At 48.6% G+C, this 25,153-nt stretch overlaps 1 protein-coding gene across 3 annotated transcripts in view; it reads right to left on the bottom strand.

The window, feature by feature from the left end:
• Nucleotides 1-3,586: 3,586 nt before the first annotated feature.
• The window catches only part of LARGE1 (LARGE xylosyl- and glucuronyltransferase 1), a gene marked incomplete at its 5' end in the record, with an annotated part of 325,411 nt that continues 303,844 nt past the window's right edge, over nt 3,587-25,153 (bottom strand). For 2 of the 3 annotated variants that reach the window (XM_084255760.1, XM_084255758.1), the window contains 3 exons: nt 3,587-3,826; nt 6,512-6,707; nt 9,860-10,006. In XM_084255760.1, the coding sequence (XP_084111886.1) occupies nt 3,629-3,826; nt 6,512-6,707; nt 9,860-10,006 (541 nt within the window). In that variant the 3' untranslated portion in view covers nt 3,587-3,628. The remainder of the gene's footprint in view (nt 3,827-6,511; nt 6,708-9,859; nt 10,007-25,153) is intronic. The other variant, XM_084255759.1, reaches the window with a different exon arrangement.

Below are 25,153 nucleotides of genomic sequence, written 5' to 3'. Positions count from 1 at the left end.
AAGGCCTGGTGACCACAAATGAAGCCTTAACTCAAAGACAGTAGAGTCTTTGAAAGGAACAGAATTAAAGTGGGGTCTGTGCTTTCATGGTGGGGTACAAAGAAGCTATTAGCCAACTCTGCAAATATGTGCTCTGTAAATCAGCTCAATGGTCAGAGAGATCACTTTGGAGCAGCATGCTGAGTTGAGGTCCAAGAGGGGTGCTTAAAAATTCAGTCCCTACCTGTGCCGTGTAATCCAGGAAATAACCCAGAAGCATTCAGGGGATCAAATGCTGCCTCCCCAGAGCTGGTCCCAGCTGTCTAAACATGACTACAGATTGCCCAGGTCTATTTCAAATGAATTTTCAGAAGGTCCATGAGAATAGTAAGATTTAGAGTACCTGGGAAAGATGGCTGCCAAGGTTATGTGTTACTGGATGGATGATGAAGACCACTTGTAATTGGGTAGTTCTCCTGTAGAGATTCAAATCCTCCTGCTTGCTAATGTTTTGTGTCCATTTCTTTATCGGGGGAAAAGAGAAGCATTGCAGGTTATGCAGCTTTGGATTCAAACAACTAGGCTTGGGTTCTGCCTACTTGTGGTGGTTCTGCCATGTATTGACTAGGGGAATTTGGGGAAGTCACTTCCCAGAGCTCACTCAGGTTCCTCATCTATAGACAGTAATAGGCGCTTTGCAGTTTTTCTGCAAGGAGTCATTAAGCAAAAGGTCCTTTCGCCTAGTGGTCACTCAGTAGATCCCAGCTGTGCCGACACTAAAAATTAATGGGGTCTAAACGAGAGAACTGTAGCCTTCCTTCTACCTGAAAGTCAAAATGGTAAGCCAAAATTACTTAAGCATGAAAAAAATCCATGTGATCCATTTATAAGCTAGTTTTATTGTAGAGAACTGATATAATCAACATCCTTAGTGATGGCCTCTGCCCAGATGGCTCAGGCTCAACGGCGTGAACTGGGTTTGACTGGCATGAGCTTCTGCTTTCAATGTAAATTTGAGGAATTCATGCCTTTGGTGCTGCAGACCTCAGCCTCAGTGGACTGGCACTTTCTGCGTTGAACTTGGGTGCACTTAACCTCTAGTCCTACATACAATTGGCTTCAGAGTATTAAGCATTAAACATCTGTCTTTGGGGAAACAGGATTTTCTCCTGTTGGTGTGAAGTGTCAATTTCTGGCTTTAGTGTATTGAGAGTGAGTGGAGTATAGCCTTCTCCCCTCTCTACCTATTGCTACAAAGTAATTAAGACCTCCCTTCAATTTAGAGGTGAGCCAGTTTGAATATGCTCTACAGTCACTACTATACCCAGAGAGAGGGGTTGAAAGCAAGGTGGCATGACTCAGGTGCCATGAAAAATGTTAAAAAAAAAATCAACGTCGACTTGTAACACTGAAGAACTAGTGCAGCACATTTTCACTTGATTCAGGTAGCTGGTAATGAGTCATTCAAAAATGGTATCAACACATCACTCACAGTGGAGAAGGCAGAGAGATTTTCAGCACCTGTGTGTGTGTACAGTACCTGTGGCGTGCCGGTCAATGTCAAATAACCGGCTCTCGGGGGTGTGTGCCCTGATTTGTGGGGTTTTTTTTTGGTTTGTTTCAGAATAGAAATATTCCCATCATAGCCAATTTCAAGATATGAAGGTGATGTTACTGAATGCAGGAGTGGGAAGAGATGCACCCAGTAAGTTCTTAGGTGCTGGTTGGAACTGGCTCCCACACACCAACGGAGAAATGGACTTTTTAACTGAACTTTTTACTGTGAATAGTTTTGCAGAATTTTCCTTTTTACAGTAGTTGTGCATTACTTTTTGTAATAATCAACATTGCATATGTGCTATATATAAAAGATACTGACAAGAGATACACACACACACACACACACACAAACAACTTGTCTATATCTGAGTGAGGATAAGTCCGAGTATAAGCTCTCCTGGTTGTGAAATCCATCTGAGTGACTAGATCTGGCAGATCCACTTGAGCACACAGCATACTGCGGGGTCTCATAACTCAGATTACTGTGGGTTTTCAAATGACTACCGGAACAGTGACCGTGATTTACCTTGCTGGTCCACATCTGGTCTATAAAACATCTGGCTTCAGCATGGACACAGAAACCCGATGGAACATTTGAATACACTTTGAGGGTCAGAGGATAAAGTGAGATCTAATGGGGAGACAGAAAGGTGAAAATTCAAATGATGAGAGAAATGAAACAGGAGAACAGAAGGTGTAAACTTGCTGTTTATCGAGTTGGCCCTCTACACTGGTGTCTTCGGTTTCCTACATGAAGGGGAGGGCACAGGAAGAAACAGTCCGTACGTTCGTTTATTGAATGCAGCATTTGCTGGTCACATGGCAACTCAATACAAACAGCCCAGCATTGATTCTGGTTCTCATCAATGTAAACACAACATTAATATTGAAGATTCAAGAAAATGGGTAAAAAGTCCAGTGTCTCCTCAATCTGTGGAACAGTGAAGGTGCTTGCCTACCCTTGGACAGGTCCTGAAGGGAGCCCAAGGTCGTGACCTCATCCCTTCCAGGGGTGAAGCAGGTGTGGACACAGAGGAACCCAACTGAATGCTCCCGTAGGACTCCAAGTGGATTCATGAATCTTCAGAACTGGGCTCGCCTGGGTTATTTAAGTTCTTCTAGAGGCCTGAGAGGTTTGTACCTTTCGTGTGCATGGAAACAGTTCCTTCAGAGCCCTTTCCTCATGAATTGGTCACTGCCAATAGAAAAGGTGACTGGTTGTAAAACAGTCGGCCCCCATATTCCTGCCGTCCTCATTTCTGTCCCCGGTTCTGGAGAGTAGTGAATTCAAAACCGTGGGGGTCTCAGTGAGAGTCCCCAAGAAAGCCACCCGTTTTAAAACATTGGCTGCAGACTTTTGTCTTCCTGCTGGGTCATGACTGATAGAGGGACATTGGTTGAGGCAGTTGATTTTCCTTCAGAATCTTAAAAGACCAGATTTTCTATTTTGGAGTCTCAGACCCAAGAGAAACAAACAAACATAATCCCCACAAACAAAAACAAAGAAAAACAAAACAAAAGTGACCTTGAGGATAAAGAACCAACCAAACCCATCTCCAGTTCCCTCCAGGTACAATCAATGTCCCCACTAATTTTTTTTTCCAAATGGTTGATTTTGATCATTGGTTTGCCCTCCATTTTGATACCCAGCTAGACTGCAGGGCAAAGAAGAAAGTTTCCTCTGAATGAAGAGACAAGTTTGCTTTTTATTTCTTGGATGGCTAACCCCCAACACCCTGACTTCCTTTTCACAGAAGGTAACCAGACCATCCTAAAGACCCGCTTGTGCGTGGCTTTGTGGGAATATAACCCTCTTGCTCCCTCTCACCCCTCTGCATCCCATCCTTGAAAAGACTATGCAGATGGACTATTTTTCCACACTCTGGGAATGCCGGGTCATGGGGCAGAGAGGGGTTGGCCGGATCCTTGTCCCAGAACTCTGCAGTGAGAGCAGCTTTGTTGGGCCAAAGAGACAAATAAAAACAAACCAAAAAAGCATTGCTCCATTTTGAGTTTGAAGGCAGGGCCCCATACAGCGAGTGGCTCTCTTCTTACAGAATGTCTCTCCCTAGCGGTGGGCCTCTTGGTGCTAGCTGTTGTTCTCAGCAGTGAGATATTTGAGGGCAGCAAAGCCATAGCGGCGAGACATGTCCTGCTGAAACTCTTCCTTCAGGGTTTTGAGACAGATGCGGTATTGCTTGTTGGACCGGAACTTGGTGATGTCAAAGCTGGGGGCATGAGGCATGTGGATCATGTAGGCGTTGGGCAGCACGATGAATTCATATTCCTAAAAGGAGACAGGGGCAATGTGAGTGCTTGCAAGAGTCCTCAGTAATGTCCGACGAATGCCTAAGTGGATGACTGAATGACAATGGGAATGAATGAACTGGAAGCACCATGGACAGCGCAACCACACTGATGGAAAGACCAACAAAAACATCATCACATTGGAGTCCTTCATGCCCTGTCCCTCACCCAGGCTTAATACCTATTGCAGTTTCAAATTCTCTCAAAAGTATAATCCTGCACCAATCAATCGGCATCGGTGAGGTCATCTGCATGGTAAGAATCCTGTGCCTTCCTCTGAGGGCAGGTGGCTTTACCTGAAATAATCTTTTGTTCCACTTCCTTTCTGTCTATAAATACCCTGCATTCTGTGTGAGCTCTTGCAGGATCTAGACTGGATGCTGCCCTATTCATGAATCATTTAATATAGTCAATTAGATCTCTACATTTGTTGAGTTTCATTTAACAGAGTGGAATAGTTCAAGGTTTTTTCCATGACCTTAGACAAATTACTTGGCTTCTTCAAGTCTCTGTCTTCTCACTTGTAAAGTGAAAGCAATAATATCTACCTTGAAGGATGACCAATAATGCATGGATAGTTACAGGCATGAGCTCCTGATTCATAAAAGGTTTTTGATAAATGTGAGTTCGCACTCACATGGTTGCTCTAGAATGAGGCCACCCTGGGAGATTCCCGGCTCAATTAGCTGATGTCTGTTTATATGATTTCTCATAGGGCTAGGTGAGATTTCACAGCCTTCATAGATTCATACAAAAGAGGAAACAAACAAAAAAGGAGTAAAGTGGAAAAAATGTTCCACTGGACGGAAGCTCTTCGGGAATAAAACGCTCACCAACGCATCCTTATTACAAGTGTACCATCAGATGCCGTTCTCTACATGGCAGAACACAGACAGAATACCCAGACTGCACAGACAGAATACCCAGACTGCAAAAGGCCTCTGAGTAGCCAGAACAGATGACACAACTTTAGTTACACACATGTAGCTCACAGCGGAAGCCAGGACACCTGCACTCGGAATCGATTTACTCTGATTTTGGACATAATGTCTGAGAAGCTCATGTCATTTCCCAGGCCAGAGCAGATCAGAATAAACTCAGAAAGGGAAACCAGGAGGGGAAAGATAGCTGTTAGGAGCAGAGGAATACTGACAGCGGGAAGAAATGACAGCTGACAGTGGGGAAGGAGCAAGAAGAACCATGCAAAGAAGATGCATGAACCCCCAGAGCTCAGCTGCATGGGACATTTCACATGGGAACAGTGTCCTTCCAATTCCACTGGCCCCTGCAGGTGTGGCTGGATTACCTGTCAATTGTGTACTCATTATTTCTTTAAATCACTGCAAGGGTAAAATGAGGTTTGGCATGTGCTATTACAAAGGAAGGCAAATATGCAACGGTTTTCAAGAGCTCTGTCAAAATTGTCTAAAACAAATAAAATCCAGGTCTCTGTGCTGGAAATGTTAAGTTTATTTGAACCAGTTCACCTCATCACACTGCTGGACACATGAATATTATAACACTTCTCTCCTTTCAAGTAGAAGCTAAGGCAGACTAAACATTTCTGTGTGTGAGCAATACAGGGCCCCCTGTCTGTAGACTAACGGTCACACTTTCTGTTGTTAAGTACGGACACTGCAACCTTCATCTACATCGGTCATTCTCCACCCAGTGTGTTTGCTAGAATCACCTGGAATGCTCCCAACATACTGGAGCTGTTGGGATGTTTCCCAGGGGACTCTTACTGGCAACCAACACTGAGCATCCAACATTGCTTTTACTGAATTTCAGGTGCTGTTGAGATATATTTACACTGTGGTCTATGAGGAGGTGCCTTGGAGAAAGCAGAGAGAAAAAAGGGTGGGCTGCGGGGTTCAGACATCCTTTTCCGAATTTAAACAGCTTAGCTTTGCTTTTGTTTAACACAGTGTTTGACAAACTGGTAGGTCTGGCCCACTGCATGTTTTTATAAATAAAGTTTTATTGAAACGTGGCCAACCCATTTGTTTGGGTATTGTCTGTGACTGAATTACAGTGGAGGAGCTGAGCAGCCGAAAGGAAGACCCGAAGCCAGGCAAAGTCCTTCCAGATTTGCTATCTGGTTTTTTACAGAAAAGTTTTGCTGACCTCTGATTTACCCTACTACTGGACTTCTGCAGATTTCTCTTGAAATAGAGGTTCAGTAAATATTAGTAGAGCGAATGAAAAGGTTTCATGATTAAATACAGTACAATCTAAAAATCATACCTCCTTTAGTTACAGGGTAGAATAAATAGCTGCATCTTAGCCACATGCTTTGTGTCATTTCCATGGGACACTGAAAAAGCTTTGTGTCAATTTATGACTCACAGCACAAGGGATGAATAGGGATCATTTGCTTGTCTTCATCACTGACATGAGTGAGGATGCGGGGTGGGGGTGAAATGGATTTTCACAGGCATCATAGTTGCTTGGGTTTTGGCTGGGAACCCAACTCTCACCCAGGGTTGAATAAAGAGGGATGATTTGGGAATCAACAGCCCCTGAACACATCATGTTCCCTCTTAGGTCTGTGTTTTTTTTTTTTTTTTTTTTATCTCCAAGGTCCCTTGCAGATGTGAGATCAAGGCTTCACCACCCTCCCCTCCCCTGCACAGCACCGGGCCCACTATGACACCCCTCTCACCTGTGCATCCAGTTCCATGATGTGAGCCACCTTGTTCCAACCAAAGCCCACAAACCTCCGGTCATATTCAGGGCAGTCCCGTCTCACGACAACATACGGCTCGAAGTCGGCCTCCCATTCAACCCGGTAAGGCGTGGTGGCGGTCCGCCACTTGGCGAAATTTGTGGGTGCGTGTCCTTTCATCCAGACGTGGTACCTGGGACACATGGAGACAAGCCAGTGGGTGCAGGGTAAGAAGCTGAGCTCGCCCAAGGCTGCTGGTTTGGAGGAAGAGGTAGATGCTGACATGTGGGTTGATCTGTGTTCCCCCAAAAGATATAGTCAAGCCATAACCTCCCTGCCTATGACTGTGACCTACTTGGGAATGGGGTCTTTGCAGATGTCATCAGATGAGGTGAGAGTGTACGAGGGTGGGTGCTGCTGCAATGCTGAGGGAGGTTTGGTTACAGACACATACAGGGAAGAGGCCATGTGAAGACAGAGGCAGAGACTGGAGGGGTTGATACAGGAGTCAAGGAAAGTTAGGGATTGCCAGTAACCACCAGCAGCTAGAGAGAGGCAAGGAAGGAACCTTCCCCTAGAGCCTTGGAGGAAGCATGGACCTACCTACACCTGGTATCAGACTTCTGGCTTCTAGAACTGTGAGAAAATAAATCTCTTTGTGATATTTTGCTATGGTGGCCCAAGGACTTGAATATGGCCTGTTACCTGAATCCTTCACTAACAAGGAGGGGTACACGACAGAGTGAGTGAAGCCCGGGAGTGCTCTGCAGCATTTATAATGAGCTAACTGCATCGGTCTGCACTGGTTATTCCTCCCAGACACCACTGTGGGCTGCAGGAGAGGTCTCACATGACCGTCCATGGTTCTGCCCTTGAATAATGCTATTTGTTCCAAGATAGGATGTTAATTCATAGGGGTCATCTTAGCAATATCAGCGTGTCCATGGCCAACTTATTTCTCCTCCATCTTCAGACTCTAAACTCTTAGCCTGTTATAATGTGAGAATCAGGATACGGGGTGGGGGAAGAGCAGGGCACCTGGGCGGGGACGCCTGGGTAGGGACACCTGGACAGGGACACCTGGGCAGGAGGCAGCTTCCATTAACTCTGCCCAGAAGACTGACGCCTCACTGAATGGTTGGTTAGTGAAGAACGGAGTGAAGCTACACTCAACTCGCCATTAGAACAGCCTGAGATGAGCCGAGGACCTGCCACCCCTGCAGCAGACACTGGCCTGGGCTTGGTCTCTGGGACCACACATGTGAGGCAACTTCCCATAAACACGAGTGATGACAGGTTTCTGGGGACACCTTTCAGGATGCTGTGAGAAGGGAGTGGGGGGCACTTTGCTTTGAGCTGCGCGTCTCAAACCTGAGTGTGTTTCAGACTAACTGAAGGCTATTTTTGTACAGATTACTGGGTCCTCTCCTCCCTCCGAGTTTCTGATCTGTAGGTCTGGGGTTCAGCTTGAGACTCTGCATTTCTGACAAGTCCACAGGAGACACTGAGGCTGTGGTGAAGGAACACACTCTGAGAAGCGCTGCCCCAGAGGCCTTGAGGGGTGTGGGCACCCCTCACCCCAGTGCAGGGAGAGTGCTCTCAGCTGCTAGGAGGCCGAAGAGCTCACGTTTGGACAGAAGATGACAAAAGCAATTTCTTGGAGGGAAGGTGTGTAACTGAGCATTTGACATGGTGGCCTGCAAGCTGAGGGCCAGAGCAGCCATCATGGACACAGAAGGCTAAACCCCAGTTCTCATGCCCACAGACCTGGCCTTGAAATTAGTTCTCAAATCACCTCGGGGTGGAGAAGGAAGGAAGCCTTGGAAATTCGCCAAGGGTTCAACTATCAGCCTCTGGCATCTGTGGGAGACCCGGGCTAAGGTTTGGTATCAGAGTCTCAACGTCTCAATGATTTAGCCATTTTAACAGTGTTTTATCAAACACAGATTGGCAAGGAATTCAGAACTTGATTAGCAGTCTGATGGTATTTTGGTTAAGAACGTAGGCTCTGCAGCTTCTCAGACTTGGGTGGAATCCAGGCCCTGCTGTGCTCTGGCTGTGTGTCCTTGGGGCAAGTTACTTAGCCTCTCAGAGCCTCGGTGTCTTTGTCTATAAAATGGCAATAACAGTACCTACCCACTAGATTTGTTGTGAGCATCATGTGAGCGGATCACTGTGCTGGCACATGTTAAGTTCTCAACAAATAGTAATTATTATTTCTTTCTGAAAAGAAAGAAGGCTTGGCTTGTGGGATATTTACTCTCTTTGCCCACTTTCCAGAATTCTGGAATTTGGGTTCTGGCTCCAATAGGACCTCTTCACTCCTCAGTGTCCTTATGTGTATAAAATATGAATTAAGATCATCTCTTGATTGTTGAATAAATAACTTAGCTCACAAAGTTAATTCCAATAAATAAAACTTGTCTGGCAAACCTTCTAGAAACTTCTAGTAACATAACAGAGGTACAGAAACTCAAGACATTATTATAATCTTTTCAGTACAATTCAGATTGCCTAGAAATAGACATTTTTTAACTTGAAGAAGTGCTGGTGGTTCTTACATAGTACAAAGTGAAAGCCTCTTAAATAGGAGCGGAGAAGTGAGGACTCTCTCCTCAACCCCGCTGTCCAGAGACTCGCAGCACTCCAAGTCCAGGAGGCACTGCACTCGGTACCCCAGCCCATCCTCGGGAGATGGATCCCCTTTACATTTGTGCCTGTACACCTTCTGGGCACACTGGAGGGTGGAAAGGGCTTTCTCTGTGCTCTTCCTGCAGGACTTTGGGATCTGGGAGGTCAGAAAAGTGAGGGGGTTTGTTCACAACTGTCATGTGGGCGACAGGTCGGTTCACAGCCACACTTGCTGTGTCCAATCTCGGAGTCACCTTGACAGCTTCAGTCATTGATGCCACTGTTTCACACCCTAGGTCTGAGGACCTCGGAGAACAGACCAATTCCAGGAAGGGGAAAAGGAAAATCACGACCACACGCTAAGAGGGTGAAACCCACCTACCCAAAGAATGAACAAGCAAATGGGGAGAACGCAGGCAAGGGTGGATCAGGAACCTGGCCACCCTGAGGGCGGCACACAGAGAAAGAAGTGGGATTCCCAACCCAGGACTCCTGCCCTCCCATCACGTCTGTCACCCATGTGCAAATGAGGTACATGGTGTGGGGAAGAGAGGGAAGACTCAAAATGCAGTATCTGGGGCCAGGGGTGCTTTTTTTTTTGGCCTTGAGATGGTTGAAGGGCAGCAGCAAAGTCTGGGCCACAGCTCAATGTGGGGGTTCCTGGGAGAGGGAGACCTTGGGGCACCCCGGGGCATGGCAGTGGGGGCTATGCACCTGAAGGTGAAGAGCGTCCCCATGTCCAGCATAGACAGCAGCTCCGCTTTCGACTTGGGGAACGAGAGGCGGTACCGCAGCGTCTCGAAGGCAGGCACGATCATCGCTTTCTTGGTGTTGGCGAGGTCGAGTTGGATGACAGACTTCCTGAAGAGAGAGAGGAGCTGAGGTCAAATGGTTAAATTGCTCTCGAACTAGAGCACAAAAGGAAAAAAAAAACGACTTGTTTCTTTGAGGTTCATTTTCAGCAGCGCCTGGACACTTTCGTGCAAATGATGCACCTGAAGGCTTGCAGACACGCCTACCTTGAGTCCCAAGCTGGAAGAAGTTAAGGGACGACTGGTGCAGAATGCTGGGTGGGGGGGATGGAGAAGGGCAGTTACCCAGCAGAAACTCAAAACCACTTATGTGAGCCCCCAGACCCAGAGCCTTTGGGCTCATCAGACCTGCCCCCCAATGACAGTGTGGGTGTCCCTCTTACTGCAGAAAGTTCTCCGTCCTGCATGCCTGCCTGGGAGCCTGGCCTTCTGCTCTGCTCCTCTGAGTCCCACTTCCTGCCCTTCTGGATTTGTCGACCCTTTCCTGCTTTGTGAGCATCTCTTAGAACCAGAGAAATTGCAGAGTGGGTCACGAGGCTAGTAAGAGAGGGTCACGAGCACAGAGGGGATCTGAAGCCTGGCTCTGTCTGAGTCTTGCCATTCTGGCTAAGTGTGGCATCTCCCATTCTGGCTAAGTGTGGCTCAACACGGGGCAGTAACATCGCTCTCCTGGACATGCTGCCACGTCTATTTCAGGGAGAGTCACAGAGGATGACTCCGCGTTAGAAGCTCCTCCGAGTGTGTGGGGACAGCAGGCTGGAGCTGCTTGTTCTGGCTGTATTCTCCTGGGTTGTCTCTGAACAATAGCTTCACTGTTTTCAAACACCCAGATCCCCCACCCGTGGCCAGGCATCCTCTTTAATATTGAACATACATTAGACACAGGCAGAGCCCAAGCTTACCAGCTTTCCCCCAGGACAGGAGAGTACTGTATCTGCTGACTCTGGGTGTTGGGGATCAGACATAAGGGTCTAAAAAATACTCCTGGACCAAGATGGCAAAGCCACTAAGCACCTGCTAAGTGCCAGGGATCATGCTAGGCCTTTGGAGATGCAGAGTGAGCAAAATAACCAAATACTCTTCCTTCTTGGTACTTAGATAAAGTGTCTCAGGATGCTGAAAGCCATGGCATAGCTCTAAAATTGAGGCTCATGATTGCATTTGTAACTAATTATTTTAAGAGATGAATGTTACAGAAGGAGTACGGGAGGCCAGAAGGACTGAACTACGAAGAGCTGCATGGGGTGGAAACACACCCGGGAGGGATGCAGAACTCTATGGACCTGGATGTCTCCACGGAAGTCCTGAGCTACTATAATGATCATGATTATCATGGTAGCCACTTCCAGCCATGTGCTGCTCAAAGGTAGTCCTCTCTCGTGGCCTCTGTGCACATGGCATCCAGGAGGTGATGCTGCCCTTGAAGCTCTGGCCAGGGATGGGTGCCCAGGGATGGACCCTGGACTCAAGCTGAGCAAATCGGTTTCTCATTCTTGGAAATTTAAACAGAGATGCAGAGACTGGAAGCCACTGGCAGGCTTGGACCCATGTCAGGAAGCATCCTAGAGGTTTCTAAACGTTTGCTGTGAAGGGGCCCAGAGCTGCCCTAGTTAATTACAGTCTCAAGTATCGGTTTCCAGTTCCTGCTCTGATTCCATAAGGCACACGATCCACTGATTTTTGTTTGGCTTTTCTTCAATTTTTTTTTATCTTAATTAAGCTGTCTAGCATTGGCTTCTGTTTCTTGCAATCAAATAACCTTAACCAAGAGATTGCAAAGCCTAGAATGTAAGTAGGCCCAGTGAGCAGCATGTCCAAAAAAATGCAGTCCTAGGAAGCTTTATTTCCCTTTGCGCAGAGATGATCAGACTCCCAAGTGCTTTCTGCAGATTACCTTTAATCTCACTGAAACACAACTGCCAGGAAGATGGATTGACACTAGATAGGTCCATTTCGGAATGTTCAAGGAGGTTTCGATATTGATGTCCTGACCAGGGCTTGTTATGAGGTTGTTTCAGCAATAACGTGGTTTCAGGGTCCCGGCTCTGGGCACATCAGGCATTGAGAGGCCTGGGGCCTTCTGCCCGTGTGCTGCTGGGAACCCTACCTCGGCTCGGGCCTGCTGACCACTGAGGACTGCAGGATTAGCTGCTACCATTAATCTGGAAAGTGAGTTCTGCTTCAAGCACAGAGTGGTCTGGGAATAGAGAGGCGATGTGGTGAGGTGAGAAGGCTGTCCTGGTTGCCTCCAGGCCTGAGTTCTGGGCCAGGCTTGGTGGTGGGGTGATGCTGGGGGACTTCATCTCTCATAGATCACTAAATAAAAACTGAGGATTCTGATGAGGAAAAGCAAAAGCACATGGGGAGTATACTTGGTGCAATGCCTGGTGGCTGCAGAGTACCTGGCGGATGCTGATGGTGATGGGGCCAAAGGGGTGGGGGATGGTATCAAACATTCATCTAGATGTTGCTGTGAGTCTGTGGATTGATCAATATTTACTGTCAGTTAACTCTAAGTAACGGCCCTTACCCTTCACTTGGGTGCGCCTCATTCAATTAGTTGACGCCTTAAGAACAAAAACTAAGCTTTCTGAGTAAGAAGGAACTCTGCCTCAGGACTGTAACAAGAAATCCTGGCTGGGTTTCTGGTTGGCTCGCATGTACTGTGGATTTCAGAAGTGCCATCCCCATAATTCCTTAAAATATCCATCTATCAATCAATCTACCTGATTACCTATCATCTGTCTATTCCTTCCATCCATCCATCCATCCATCCATCCATCCATCCATCCATCCATCCATCCATCCATCCACCCACCCACCCATCCACCCATCCATCCATCCACCCACCCACCCACCCACCCACCCACCCACCCACCCACCCATCCATCCATCCATCCATCCATCCATCCATCCATCCATCCATCCATCCATCCATCCATCCCTGCTTCTTGTCCATCCACTGACCCATTCACTGTCTACCCATTCAGCCAGCCATTGATTCTATTTCTCTGAACAATCCTATTGATCCACTGACCATGATTTTTGTCCGAGACACTTTCAAAAATATTTACAAACTGACAACATCATCTTTTAGATGGAGAAACTCTTAAAAGAAACCACAGGTAACTGTGGCAGTATAATCAAGCATTGCTTAACACGGATACTTCTGAGAAATGAGTCATTTACTGATTTCACCAAACAAATGTCAGCGTATACTCACACAAACCTAGCTAGATGGCACAGCCTAAACACACCCAGGCTAGCATGGCTGTAATTCAGACCCCTGCTGGTGTAAAGAGTGGCAAACACAGCCACTAAGACCCAGCTAGCACCAGGTTCAAATCTTGCCTGCCACCCTCTCTTATTGCTCAGCCTCTCCTGGTCCAGCTTATCTGTAAAGTGAAGATGAGAATGCTTATCTGTTCAATCAAGGTTGCCTTGAGGATGAAATGAAATAATCCTTCGGAGCCTAACACAGTGCCTGTCCTAGAACATCTGACTAAGGAATGAGCTCCCTCCCACTTCCCTGGCTCAGTGCCTGGCGGGGCTGCTGCAGGAGAAAGGGTGGGTGCAGAGGATTCAGAAAAGGCCACCTACTGCTTACAACCGGGGCGATTTGACTTGCTAGCCTGCTTGTCTATGGAACAGAGTTGATTAGGTCTAGGCTCTAGCCAGCCTTCTGAGTCATTCTTTATGTCAGAAATGATTCAGGTGATCCCGCCAGAGCACACTCACCCCTTCCAGTGTGGCAGAGCTGGCCAGAGTCTCGCTCTGCTGTCTCCCAATCTATTCTCCCAGATCTTCTTCTTCCTTAGCTGCTCCCCTCAACTTACTCAAGTACGCAAATAGTTTAGAGCCTTTTTTTTTTTTTTTTTTATTCTAGCTGGGAAAACTGGTGAGGAGGAGGAGATGTGGGTGAGTAGCAAGGCGGCCCAGGCCAATTGAGGGGGTGGAGGTGGGCAGAGACTGAGGGCTCTCAAGGGCTCAGTGTTGAGTCAAAGAAACAGCAGGGGCAGTTGTCAGCTCAATGGGCTGGTGGTGCTTACAGTTTGCAAATCCCAAGCTTGACCTTGGCAGCTGATTGTATAAGCACACACATGCACACATACTTACATGCACACACACCTCCCTTCATATCTCTGCTTTAAAGCCCATCTTTGCCTTAGAGGCAGGTCTTTGTCACCAGGGAAACGGCCCTGGTTCCTGGCATGCAGCGATTACAGGGAAGTGTCTCGGAGGAATAAGGCACGAGGAAGAGCTGCAGGGTCTCGTGACTTCACCCAGCAGTGGCGAGGGTGCAGGCTCTGGGGCTGGCGTTCCCTTCCTGGCTATTTAATTTCTATTCCAATTTCTGTATCTATAATGTGTGTGGGTGGGGGGCGGTGATAACAGCATTTATCTCCAAGGGTGTCTGTGAGGATGTTCTTGTATGCAAAGAGCTTCCATAGCACCTGGCAGGTGATGAACGCTCAGTCATGTGACCATCATGGTGCACACCTGCCCACCTCGTGGGTGGCCTGGTGATGGGGCCTGCACCGTTACTGGCCTTCCCCTGCTGTCCGAGGTCCAGCCAGGGGATGGGTTTAGCACATTGTTCTTCTACTTGCCCATTTCCTGACTCTGTGCCAGGCCCAGGCACGGAGGAAGCACCTAGGAAAGACTGGCAAACAGAACAGGCAGATACTCCAGCCCTGGTCTGACATTTCTGTGCGTGTGCGCGCGTGTGTGTGTGTGTGTGGGGGGGGGTACAAATGAGAACAATGGTGAATTATTTAGTAGGTTAGGAAGTGAGAATTGCTGAGAAAAGGCAGCTGGGTCAGGTGCATTAGGTAGGTCAGAGGCACAGAGTGGTTCAGGTAGGCTTCGTGGAGAAGGGGATATTTAAGCAAGGAGCTGAGGCAGGTGGGAGAGCAGGTCATATGGTGGCCTGGCTCAAGAGTTTTCTGGGCTAAAGAAACAGCTAGAGCAAAGGCCCCAATACTAGACACAGTCAGGAATAAGGAGAGTACTGAATGATGGGCCAGGGAGGCACGGGAAGGGGGTGCTGCAGACCCTACAGGGTCCTGTAGATCACTGGAGGTTGTGGTAGTTAAAAGCAGCCCACGACCCACTCCCCTGTCCCCAAAGAGGCCCACAGCCTATTGCCTGAAACCCTTCCAAAGGGGACTTTGTGATTAATTTCAAGCTGTTGAGATGGGGAGAGGATCTGGATTATTCAGGAGGCTACAATGTGAGCAAAAGGGTCTTTGTCAGAGGGAGGTAAGAAGGTCAGGGACAGAGGATATAGGACAAGGAGCAGAGGTCAGCGCAATGCAGCCACAACCCACAAAGCATGTGGGTGACCTCTAGAAGACAAGAAGATAGATTCTCCAGGAGCCTCCAGGAAGACCACAGCCCAGCTCTCCCTGGATGTCAGCTCTGTAAGACTCTTCACGTCCTGACCTCCAGAGCTGTAGGACAGTACACTGGTGTTGCTTTAATTTGTCACGGGAGCCCCTGAAACTATTACAGAGGTCTTGGGATTTTACTGCTGGCGAGATGGGGAGCCACTGAGGAACTCTGAGCTAAGGAGTGAGGTGACGTGTTTCTGTGCTGTGAAGGAAGCAGGCGTGGAACTACCTGTGTAGAAGCAGGGAGATCATGTAAGAAGGAACTCGGGCAGGCTCTCTGGCATCAGGACAGTAACAATGATGGTGATGAAAAGCAGCTGACAACAGGGCTGCCCATCCTGAGGGGAGTAAAGGGTGGTTTCCATGATGGGGACAGGACCCACATACCTCCAAGCTGCCTCCTCGCCCTCTCTGGAGTGCAGCTGGGGGCCAGCTCCTGGCAGAAGCAGGGCTGTTTAGAAAGGGCGGGGCACTGACTGAGAAGCAGGGACCTTATACATGGCAAAACATGCCATCCTCTTGTGATAAGGATCTTTGTAGTAAAAACATTCAGATTCAAGTGATTAGAGATGGGGAGATTTTGGCTCACAGGGTCCACAGGGGAAGAAACCCCATGACTGACACCTACTCCTTAGCAATGCGCTCAGCATTAGGAGAGGAAGCCAGTTGGCCAGGCCCCTCCTGCAGCCCCACAAATGGCACAAGTCGTCTGGAAATGGGATTTGGGTGACTTGCCAGTTTTCCTCAAAGATGACTGGTCTACCCCCCTTTTCTCTCCTTCTGTGCATTCTGCTTCACTCAGAATTCCCTGAAACAAATTTGATCTCTCACGGGTGCAGGCTCGGTATTGCCCTCCCAGCTGGATGCCCTCTTCAGGAAAACAAAATGAGGAAAAGAATCTACCCTTGATGGAAAGAAAATAAACAGCACAGTGGAGTTTAAACAGGAAGAAGTGGGTTAGGAATGACCTCCTGTGGGGGTCTGTCTATATGGGGGACCATGAGGACACCCAGACAGCGGTGGATTAGCCCAATAATGTGCGTGAGTGGGCTGGTGGGGGTAGGGCAGCAGGGGCGCGCCAAGCTGCAGTGTTGGGGGGATGTGAGGGAGGGGCAGGGCAAGGGTAATTTGAACCCCGGAGCCCAAGTTCTTTCTGCTCTCCACTCTGGCATGTGGCTGCCGTCTGGGATTGTGGTGTGAACGTGGCCAGATACTCTGATGTTTCCAGAAGAACCAGCCAAAATTACCTTCAACGCATCTGAGGGCCGGATAGCTCTCCGGGGAGGCCGGTTTGAAGGGAGGCTGGCGGTGAGAGGAGGCGCGTGATCTTTTCAATCAGAGGCTGTAGATTCCATCTTAGCTCCACCACGGCACTAATTGTCTAATCATGGGCCATTTTCTGAACTCTTGGGGCTTTTGTTTCCTGATCTTGATAATAACAAATACTTCACAGACTTGGCTATTAAGAGAACTAAGATAATGTATTCATTAATGAATGAATATTTATGAAGCCAGGCACAGATATTGGTTGCAGAGTGGAGGGGACAGATATAACCTCTGTCCTTACGGAGGGTGAGGTGTAGAGAGCCAGGGGGCTGGAAGTGCGCGCTCTCTGGAGCTGGGGCCGAGTTCTGACTATAGAGCGGGTTTCAGGCAGCCAAGGGAATGGGGTTCTAAATACTTGCAACTCGAAATATAAAGCACATAGGATTTGGGGGAACTGATTTCTTAGAGCATGCCTGGCACACAGTAGGTGATCAATTAAAGATCATAAGCAGTGCTTTCATGTATTTAGTAGCCACACTATGCTAAGGGACCTACAGGGGTCACTTCTTTAAGCACTACAAGCTACCATGAGGCTACTGGTGTTCAGCTGACCCCTGAGGGCGCTCTGGTTCCACGAGGCTAATTCACCTGACAGCACAGTTCGCAGTCGTCCTGTCATCATCATTGCATTAATGCAGACTGCACCCGCTTAGAAATAACCTGAAAGATCAATCACAGGGTCTCCTTGGGCCAAGCCTGTTAATGCGATGACTTTATAACTGGACGCAACAAGCTTCTTGAAGTTCACGGGTCAAGGCAGCTGGTGGGAGAGGTGAGGGACAGATGGAGCGAGCTGGCGGGAGGCTAGTCTATGCTCGCGTTCCTGACGTGGCCATAGCATCCCCATAGCAGCCCCCTTGCAGGTGTTAATGGGACAGAGGCCAGAACACAGGTGTGAAGGGAGAAGCAGACAAGTGTGTGCGCCATGGCTCATGGAATACCACGTCTCCGGCACTGGCCACGAGCTTCTCTCACCACTATCATTTGCCTTTGACTCCTTGGTCTGACCAAAGGTCAGCTGCTGCCAGGACGCCACGCGCAGATGAGGTGGGATGTCACAGCTCAGTCCATGGCATGCAAGTCACAGAGTCCATGGTTTCATCCCCCCCGAGCTGTAGGGAACCCCAGTGGTTCTTGTACAAGATCCCAGGACTCACTCCATGGAAAGTTCTATTAAGAGGATGGGAGGAGGGAAAGAAACGTGAGTTGGTTTGCACAAGTGTGTGCACATCTGTTTCAGAACCAGAGTTGCTCTTTCTTCCTGGGCTTTGGGTACCGTGAGAGGGGAGCAGGCCACCCCTCCCTCCCTGGCATGTCTCTGCTGACCCTGATGTAACCTCCTGCATCTACCCTGGGACCAGCTTATCCTGGACCACCCTGCTCTCTGGGGAGGCAGAGTGCCTGCCTGTGGACCTGTCCACTCTGCTGGACTTATGGCAGGCCCAGCCTCATTCATGGTTATGTTGCACAGGAGTTGGCACGCAGTAGGCATCAATAATGTCCAGGGAACAAAGGACTCAATCATAGTTGTCACGTGTGGGAGAGAGGGTGGTATTAAGAAGAGGGTCCTTTGGAAGCGACAGAGTTGGGGCTGAAACTAGTTCTGCCACTGAAATACATAGCACCTTTGGGCAAACTGACCTGCATTTGAATCTTCTCATTTATATAATAGGAATAAAAGCACTTATCTTTGATTATTAGACACAATTTGTCAAAGATCACATTTTTCAAGGACCTAGCACAATGCCTGGTATGGGGGAGCATGTGTTTCTTCCTTTTGGGGTCCTTGGGCTTGGTGATGCTCTCAGCAGGTTGATGGGCAGGGCTGGGGTGATCCCCATGTGAAGAGTAACCCAAGGCGTGGCTCTGAGACTCACTCAGACTGTTTTGATGTCAGCTTATTCCTGGAATGAGTGTGTGGGCGCAGTGCAAACTGGAGCAGCCGGGCTACGTGGCCACAGATGTGATGGACCAGGAGGGACAAGGAAGGGTATTGGTGTGAGTGCATGTATGTGTGTGTGCATGCACATGCATGAGGCTGTGTGCGTGTGAGAGTCAGACTCACGGAGGCTATGAGAAGCCTCCTTGTCTCCAGTTGCCCCCCACAATGCCCCAGCCCATATCAATCGCCTACTCTCAATAGCACTACATGTAAGTAGGGCTTTCAATCAGAGCAATAGGGAATCATCTGGAAAACACCTTTGAGGATTTAGCAACCTACCTCAGGGCAGAGAGGAAAGAGGCAGCTGAGTTAAGCTGTGCTTGTTATCTGTGCTGATAACTCTGCAGCAGACCTGGCTGAGCCCTTTCTTCACATCCCTCAACATGGAGGCCAGGTAACAGGGTTTGCTGGGATTCTATTGCCGTTGCCAAGGAAATGAGCCCCTGGCAGACAGTCTTCCAGGCAGTGTGTGGAGACAACAGCCAGGACTTGCAAATGAAGGAGATAGGGCTGCCCACAGAGAGCAGAACCAGGAACGACACAGAAAGGATAGGGTCAGAGAAAAGCAGAGGCACCTGAAAGCTCCAGCAAGACAGGGAGACTCCTAAATTGAGGGTATTAACATACCCAGAGGGAGAAACTGTCAGTCAGGGAAGAGTGAGTAAGAACAGGAAGCTAAGAATGAGCTTTGGGGCACATTAAATAAAAAAAAAAAACAAACAGCTGTAGTTTACTGTGCCTCCTCTGTGCTAGGGGGCGCCATGCGATTCCCAGCATCCCTGTCCATCCCTATTTAATTACCCTGCTGCTCAGATGATTACTCTTGGCAATCAAGGCTCCACATTGAGGGTGCTTTCTCTGTTGCCACCCTGATAACTGCTGGCCCCGGATATGGGAGATGTAGGGGTGGGGAATCCGAGACAAAGGCTGGAGTTCAGACTGCCTGGTTCCAGGTGTGACCTGGACACTCACCTGCTTGTCCCCTCCAGCAAGTTACATCCTTGGTTCTAATTTTCTCATCTGTGAGTTGGGCTGCAGGGTTTTGTGAGGGCTAAATGAATTATCTCGTGTACATGTTAAGACAGTTCTGCAGGAGACAGAAGGGACTTGACGTCTACAAGCTGAGATGATGATCCTGGCCATCATGACAATGGTATAGCTGGACCCATCAGCCAGTGACACCGATAAACAGATTAAGCCTTGCATGCCTCTGGATAAACCCAGAACAAGCTAGTTATCCACTTAGCAATGCTGGGCTCCTGGGCTTATGACTTAGCCTAACAACTCATCTGTAAAATGAATTGTAGGGAAGTTAAATGACAAAATACCTGCAAGAGTGTTTGTAACACCACTTGGCACATAGTAAGTGCTCAATAAATGTTCATTGCGCTGCAGCTGGAGTAGAACTGCAAGGACTGAATGAACCCAAGGTCAAGTCTCCTGACAAGCAGCCAGTGGCCTCCCTAGGTGCCACCTCTACTTGGCCTTGTTCCAAGTTCTGCTCTCACTCAGAATTTATAGGACAGCCATTAGGTGCCAGGGGAGACGTGACGGGGGAGGGTGGTGGGGCGCCATCCTGGAGACAACACAAAAGGCTGAAATTTGTCCCTTGTACACTGGCAGAATATAGTCTCTGCCCAGAGTGACAGTGTGGTCCTCTACAAGCAAAGGCTACATTTGCAAAGTGGAAATATTTTAAGCTTCGGGCACTGAACAAAGAGAAGGATTCTGCAGGGTTAATCAAAGAGGAGAGAAACCTGCTCATGGATGTGGGCCGTCTCTACCGAGGGGAGCTGTTTAAGCCTCCTACCCACCTAGGGCCTCCACCCTCTGCCATTCTGCAACATTCCTTGAACATGTCACCATTCACACCTTTACACCTATCAATCATTCAAGCCTAAACACTACTACCTCCTTGAGAGGCCTCCCTACCCACTCACATTGGATCCATCTGCTTGTGAGTCTGAGCTTCCATATCTTTCATCTGTGTGTGATAACAAGAACAGCGGTAGCACCTATAGGTGCCTCCTAGAAAGGAAACCCCATGAGGGTGGGGACCTGATCTTTTCACTGGCCCCAGGGCTTGGCCAAGGCAGACACTGCATATTCATGGAAAGAAGAATGTTCTAGGCATTGTGTTAGGTGCTTTCCAAATACTATTACATCTTATCTTCCCAGGGCCTTAAGGGGAAAGAAATAATATGAACTCCATTTCACAGAAAAACAGAGTAAGAGGATAAGCACCTTTCCCAAGGTCAAGTAAATATTGAGTAACAAAGACTCAGCATTGAAACGCAAGTCTGATGGATGCCAGGGACCACGCTATCATGCAGCATGCTGCCTGGCACATAGTAGGTACACATGAAATGTTTTTTTTTTTAAATTCCGGAATTGCAAGGCTGCTTTATGTACTTATAAGTTGGTTTTCTTTTGAGTTCATCTGTTTGTTTGAATTCTCTACAGGGAATCACTTATCTACATGAGAGAATAATGGTGTTTGTCTTTCCTTGTCTAGCCTATTTCACTAAGCATAATTCCCTCTGGGTCCATCTATGTTGTGGCAAATAGCAAGATTCCATCTTTTTCATAGCTGAGTAGTATTCCATCGTGTATATACCACCTGTTCTTTATCCAGTCATTTGTTGATGGGCACTTATGTTGTCGCCAGTTCTTGGCTACAGTAAACAATGCTGCAATAAACATTGTAGTGCACATAGTAGGTGCTTATTAGATATTTTTTGAAATGAATGAATGAGTAGTTTCTCATTTCATAAGAAAAAAATCTGAGGTGGTTATCTGAAGTTGGCCAGGGTGTGCTGGAAGTGGCAGAGTTTGCAATGGTTGGGCAGAGTTTGCAATGGGGTGGGGCCAGTTCAAGACTTAATGGACCAAAGGACAGGACAATCAGTATTGTGCTTGTGCCATATGCACACAAGAGGCTGTTATCAGTCCTTCCATACATGGAAGAAACAGAGGCCGGGAAGGTAAGGGGGGGGGGGTGGCAAGTAAGCTGCCCTAAGCCACACATCTGGTGAGTGGACCAGGAGTGAGAGGCAGGGCTCCGTGCCCTCTGCCAAGCCACGCTGAGTTTCCCTTGACTTTCCTGAAATCAAGAGTCAAGGCTGCACATCCACAAATGCCTTCTTTAGAAGAAAGAGGTGAAGGGGTGGGAGAGAGATCTTAAGGAAGTGACACTTTGCAGCCATGTCCATGCATATAACTAACTGCTTTAATTATTTGCAATCTGTTTGTTTTGGCTGTAATATTAGCTGGTTGCTAAGCAACTGTTCAGGGTGCTATGATGCTGAACTTTTTTTTGCTAACTGAGTAGGACCCCCAAAAAGGGTGATGTGAGTGTTTGGGGGACCGACCAAAGGGCTGCCAATCAGCCTGCTCTGGTGACGTGGCCCCAGCCACAAGGGAGCGGGCTGTTAAGCGGGTGGACCACGTGCCTCCTCTGACACTGACATTTAACCTCCCTGGGTCTCAGAGTGATCAGCCGCAACAACACCTGGGAGGGAAGTGTGGCAAACAGAGGTGATGGCTACCTCTGGCAGGGCTGTGGGCACAGGATAAAGACTCCATAAACTAACATCAATTTTCATATTAGTATTTAACAGCTTGGGAGGAGCATTTGGTTGGATGTCCATGCAGAAGTAGTTAGGCCGTAGGGAGCCTGCTGGCTTTCTTGGGAGTCCACAGGGACCATGGCAGACAGTACCTTCGGTCTCGTCCTAACCAATCACGTAGCACTGGGCATGAAATTGGGCCAGAAACAAATTCATCCCAGTCACTGGGGAAGACTTTCCTTAAGCTGGTGGTGAGCTGATGTGCTTCTCTTCATAGGAAAAGGTCGGGGCATGCTTTTTCGGGGCTTCTCAATCACATCCCTGACCAGTTCTCAAAATTCTGGTGTCAAGGATTTGCTGAGGTCAGAGGTCACGCACTGGTGCTCTACGGTGGGGTGGGAAGGGTCTATCCAACTTGAAGACACGTTTGGTCTGGATGCACATTTTTAAAAAAATTGGTCGACAGTAAAAATTGAAACACGAAAATCTGTATTTCTAGCGCCTTTTGAAAAATAGGCAGATCTCAGCCCTATCCCTGAGCAGTAATTCCACAATTGGAGTGGAGAGGTGCCAGCTGCCTGAGATGGGGATTGGGGTCCCCCCATGAATCACACTCAGCACTTCTGGCTCCATTAGGCCAAAGTCTTGGTCTAAAGTGTGTGACTGCTGTTGTAAGTCCACTTCCACCACGATGGAACACGCTGTAAGCCACAGAGTTGCTGGACATTGTGATGTTGGCTAAGGCACAGGGTGTGAGCTGGATCAAGGACTCCCAGGTCCCTTAATCCCACCTCCCACTACACTCAAAGTCAGCCATGGTATCCTGCTCATTCCAGCTGGACCACAGCGGGGTCAGCATGAGAACCAGACCAAAGCAGAAGGGCTCCCAGGTCCAGCTTTGCTAAGGGCTTCAGGTGCAGCATTTGAAAGAGGTCCCTTGTCTTCCCTTTCAAAGTCCAGACACCTTGCCAGACTGTCACTGATTTCAACTGCAGAGTCTCTCTCTGGGTCATCTGCCTGTCTCCACTGCTTCTTCTGATCCTCTATCATCTATCACCTGGAGGAACGCAACTGGCCTGTAACTCATTTCCCTCCGTCTGGTCCTACTGACTGCGATCCCACCATGATGCGACCAGAATGCTCTTTCCTAAATGCAAACAATTATGTCAATTTTTCAGTGATTTCCATTGCCTGCCCACCTCCTAAAATCCAACCCCCTTAGCAAGTTTTATGAGAAGATCTGCAGGAACCAACCAGGCTTACAGTCGGGCACATCATCTCTTGCTGTCCTGCCCATCAAGATTCTGGTCCCCCTGCCTCCCTGGATGCTAACTCCCTTCACCAGGGACATCACCACCGGGTCTGGCTATTTCCAATCCAGGACGCTGCAAGTGTTCCTAAGCTCTCCACTACCTTCAGATGGGTCAATACTACCAGGACACCCCATCAGTGTATCTGAAGAACTTTCTATTGCATGTGTGTCCTTAACTGTTGTTACAACTGTTGTTATAAGCTCTGGGGTCTCCACATCCCACTGTGTGGCTCATGGGTATGGGGTACACACAGGTGTCTTGTAGATGTTTACCCACTAAATGAACAGAAAGAAGAATGGGTTCTGAGGGTGGAGGGCAGGAAAATCTGGAATCACACTCCACGTGGGCCAGTCACTCTGTCTCTGGCCTTGTTCCCATGTGTTAACTGAAAGAGGGCTGAATAAGGTCATTTCCTCTCAGCTCAGAGTCCCTGGGTGTCTACAGGGTTTGTGAAGAAAGTGATGGAGTTTTAAGAGCAATTTGCAACTGTCAGCCCCCTTGAGGGGTCTAGGGGAGGCTCCCTCTGTCCCGTGGGAAGGTGGCTGCCCAACTCAAACCCCAGGGAGCTCTGCTTTAGTGAAGTGTGAATTACTGGGCAGCACCAGTAACCCCCCACTGGGGAAAGCGGATGCTTAACAATGTCTTAGATCAACAAAATATAGTAAGGTGCAAAAATGCAGTCTGTTTACAGGTAATATGTTTCAAAACATGATGCTCATGAGACAATATAATAAAATAGTCTGTGTCAGGGAAGTAGAGACTGCAGACCTTTAAGACATCTCACCTTCACAGAACTGGAAGGAAGGGCCCTGGAAGGGCGGGGGTGGGGCTGTGGTCCACGCCCTGGGTCTCTCCTCGGTGGAGGGCAGCGCTCCGCCCCCCTCCCTCTCTTCCTTTGGGATCTTTCCCTGACACTCGGAGCCTGTTACTCAGCAAGATGTCAGGGCATCAGATTCCCAGGGAATCAGGGCTGAGCATCCTGTCTGACCACACGGGGGTGCCCTCGCTCCACACACTGGGATTTCAAGGCCCAGCTGGCGCCCTAAAAGGACAGATCCATTCCCGGGGTTAGGATTTGGGGTTCACTGTGCTCTGAACCAGAGCTCATGCTCCTGTGTGTTCTTAACAGAGGCTCACCAGGGAGATGCTGAGTAGCTCCTAGATAACGTGAACGATCCCATTCAGAGCATGGACAGAACATGCCTGCCTTACACACACATGCATGCATGCGTGTGCAACACGCAGGCAAGCGCGCTGGAATGAAAGGAATCACCCCTGGAGCAGTCAGAAGCTCTGGAGCAACCTCCCCGGGCCCCTAGGAAGCAGGGCTGCCTGCGGGGCTGGAGTGTCCCAGGTGTTGGTTCAATCCTGCAGCTCCCCGTGCGCCCAGGGGCACGTGACTTTGCTCTGCTGAGCTTCACTGTTTTCATTGTACAGAGGGGTAACCAGTCCCAATTTCTGGATTGGCGAGTGGATCCAGGAGGGGTGATAGGTGCAAACCATGTCTCAGGGAGCCTGGTTCCCGCCAAGCACTCACTAGGGAGCCAAGGTGATTCACACCACCAAAGCACAGTAACAGAGGTCTTCAAATCCACTGTCTGATCCTTTCCACTTTTCGGGCTACTGGCAGTCCCCTTCAGTTCCGACTGTCCC

Source organism: Talpa europaea (assembly GCF_964194135.1).
Source record: "Talpa europaea genome assembly, chromosome: 15".
NCBI classification, from domain to species: Eukaryota; Metazoa; Chordata; class Mammalia; order Eulipotyphla; family Talpidae; genus Talpa; species Talpa europaea.
This window is presented reverse-complemented; position numbering and strand designations above follow the sequence as displayed.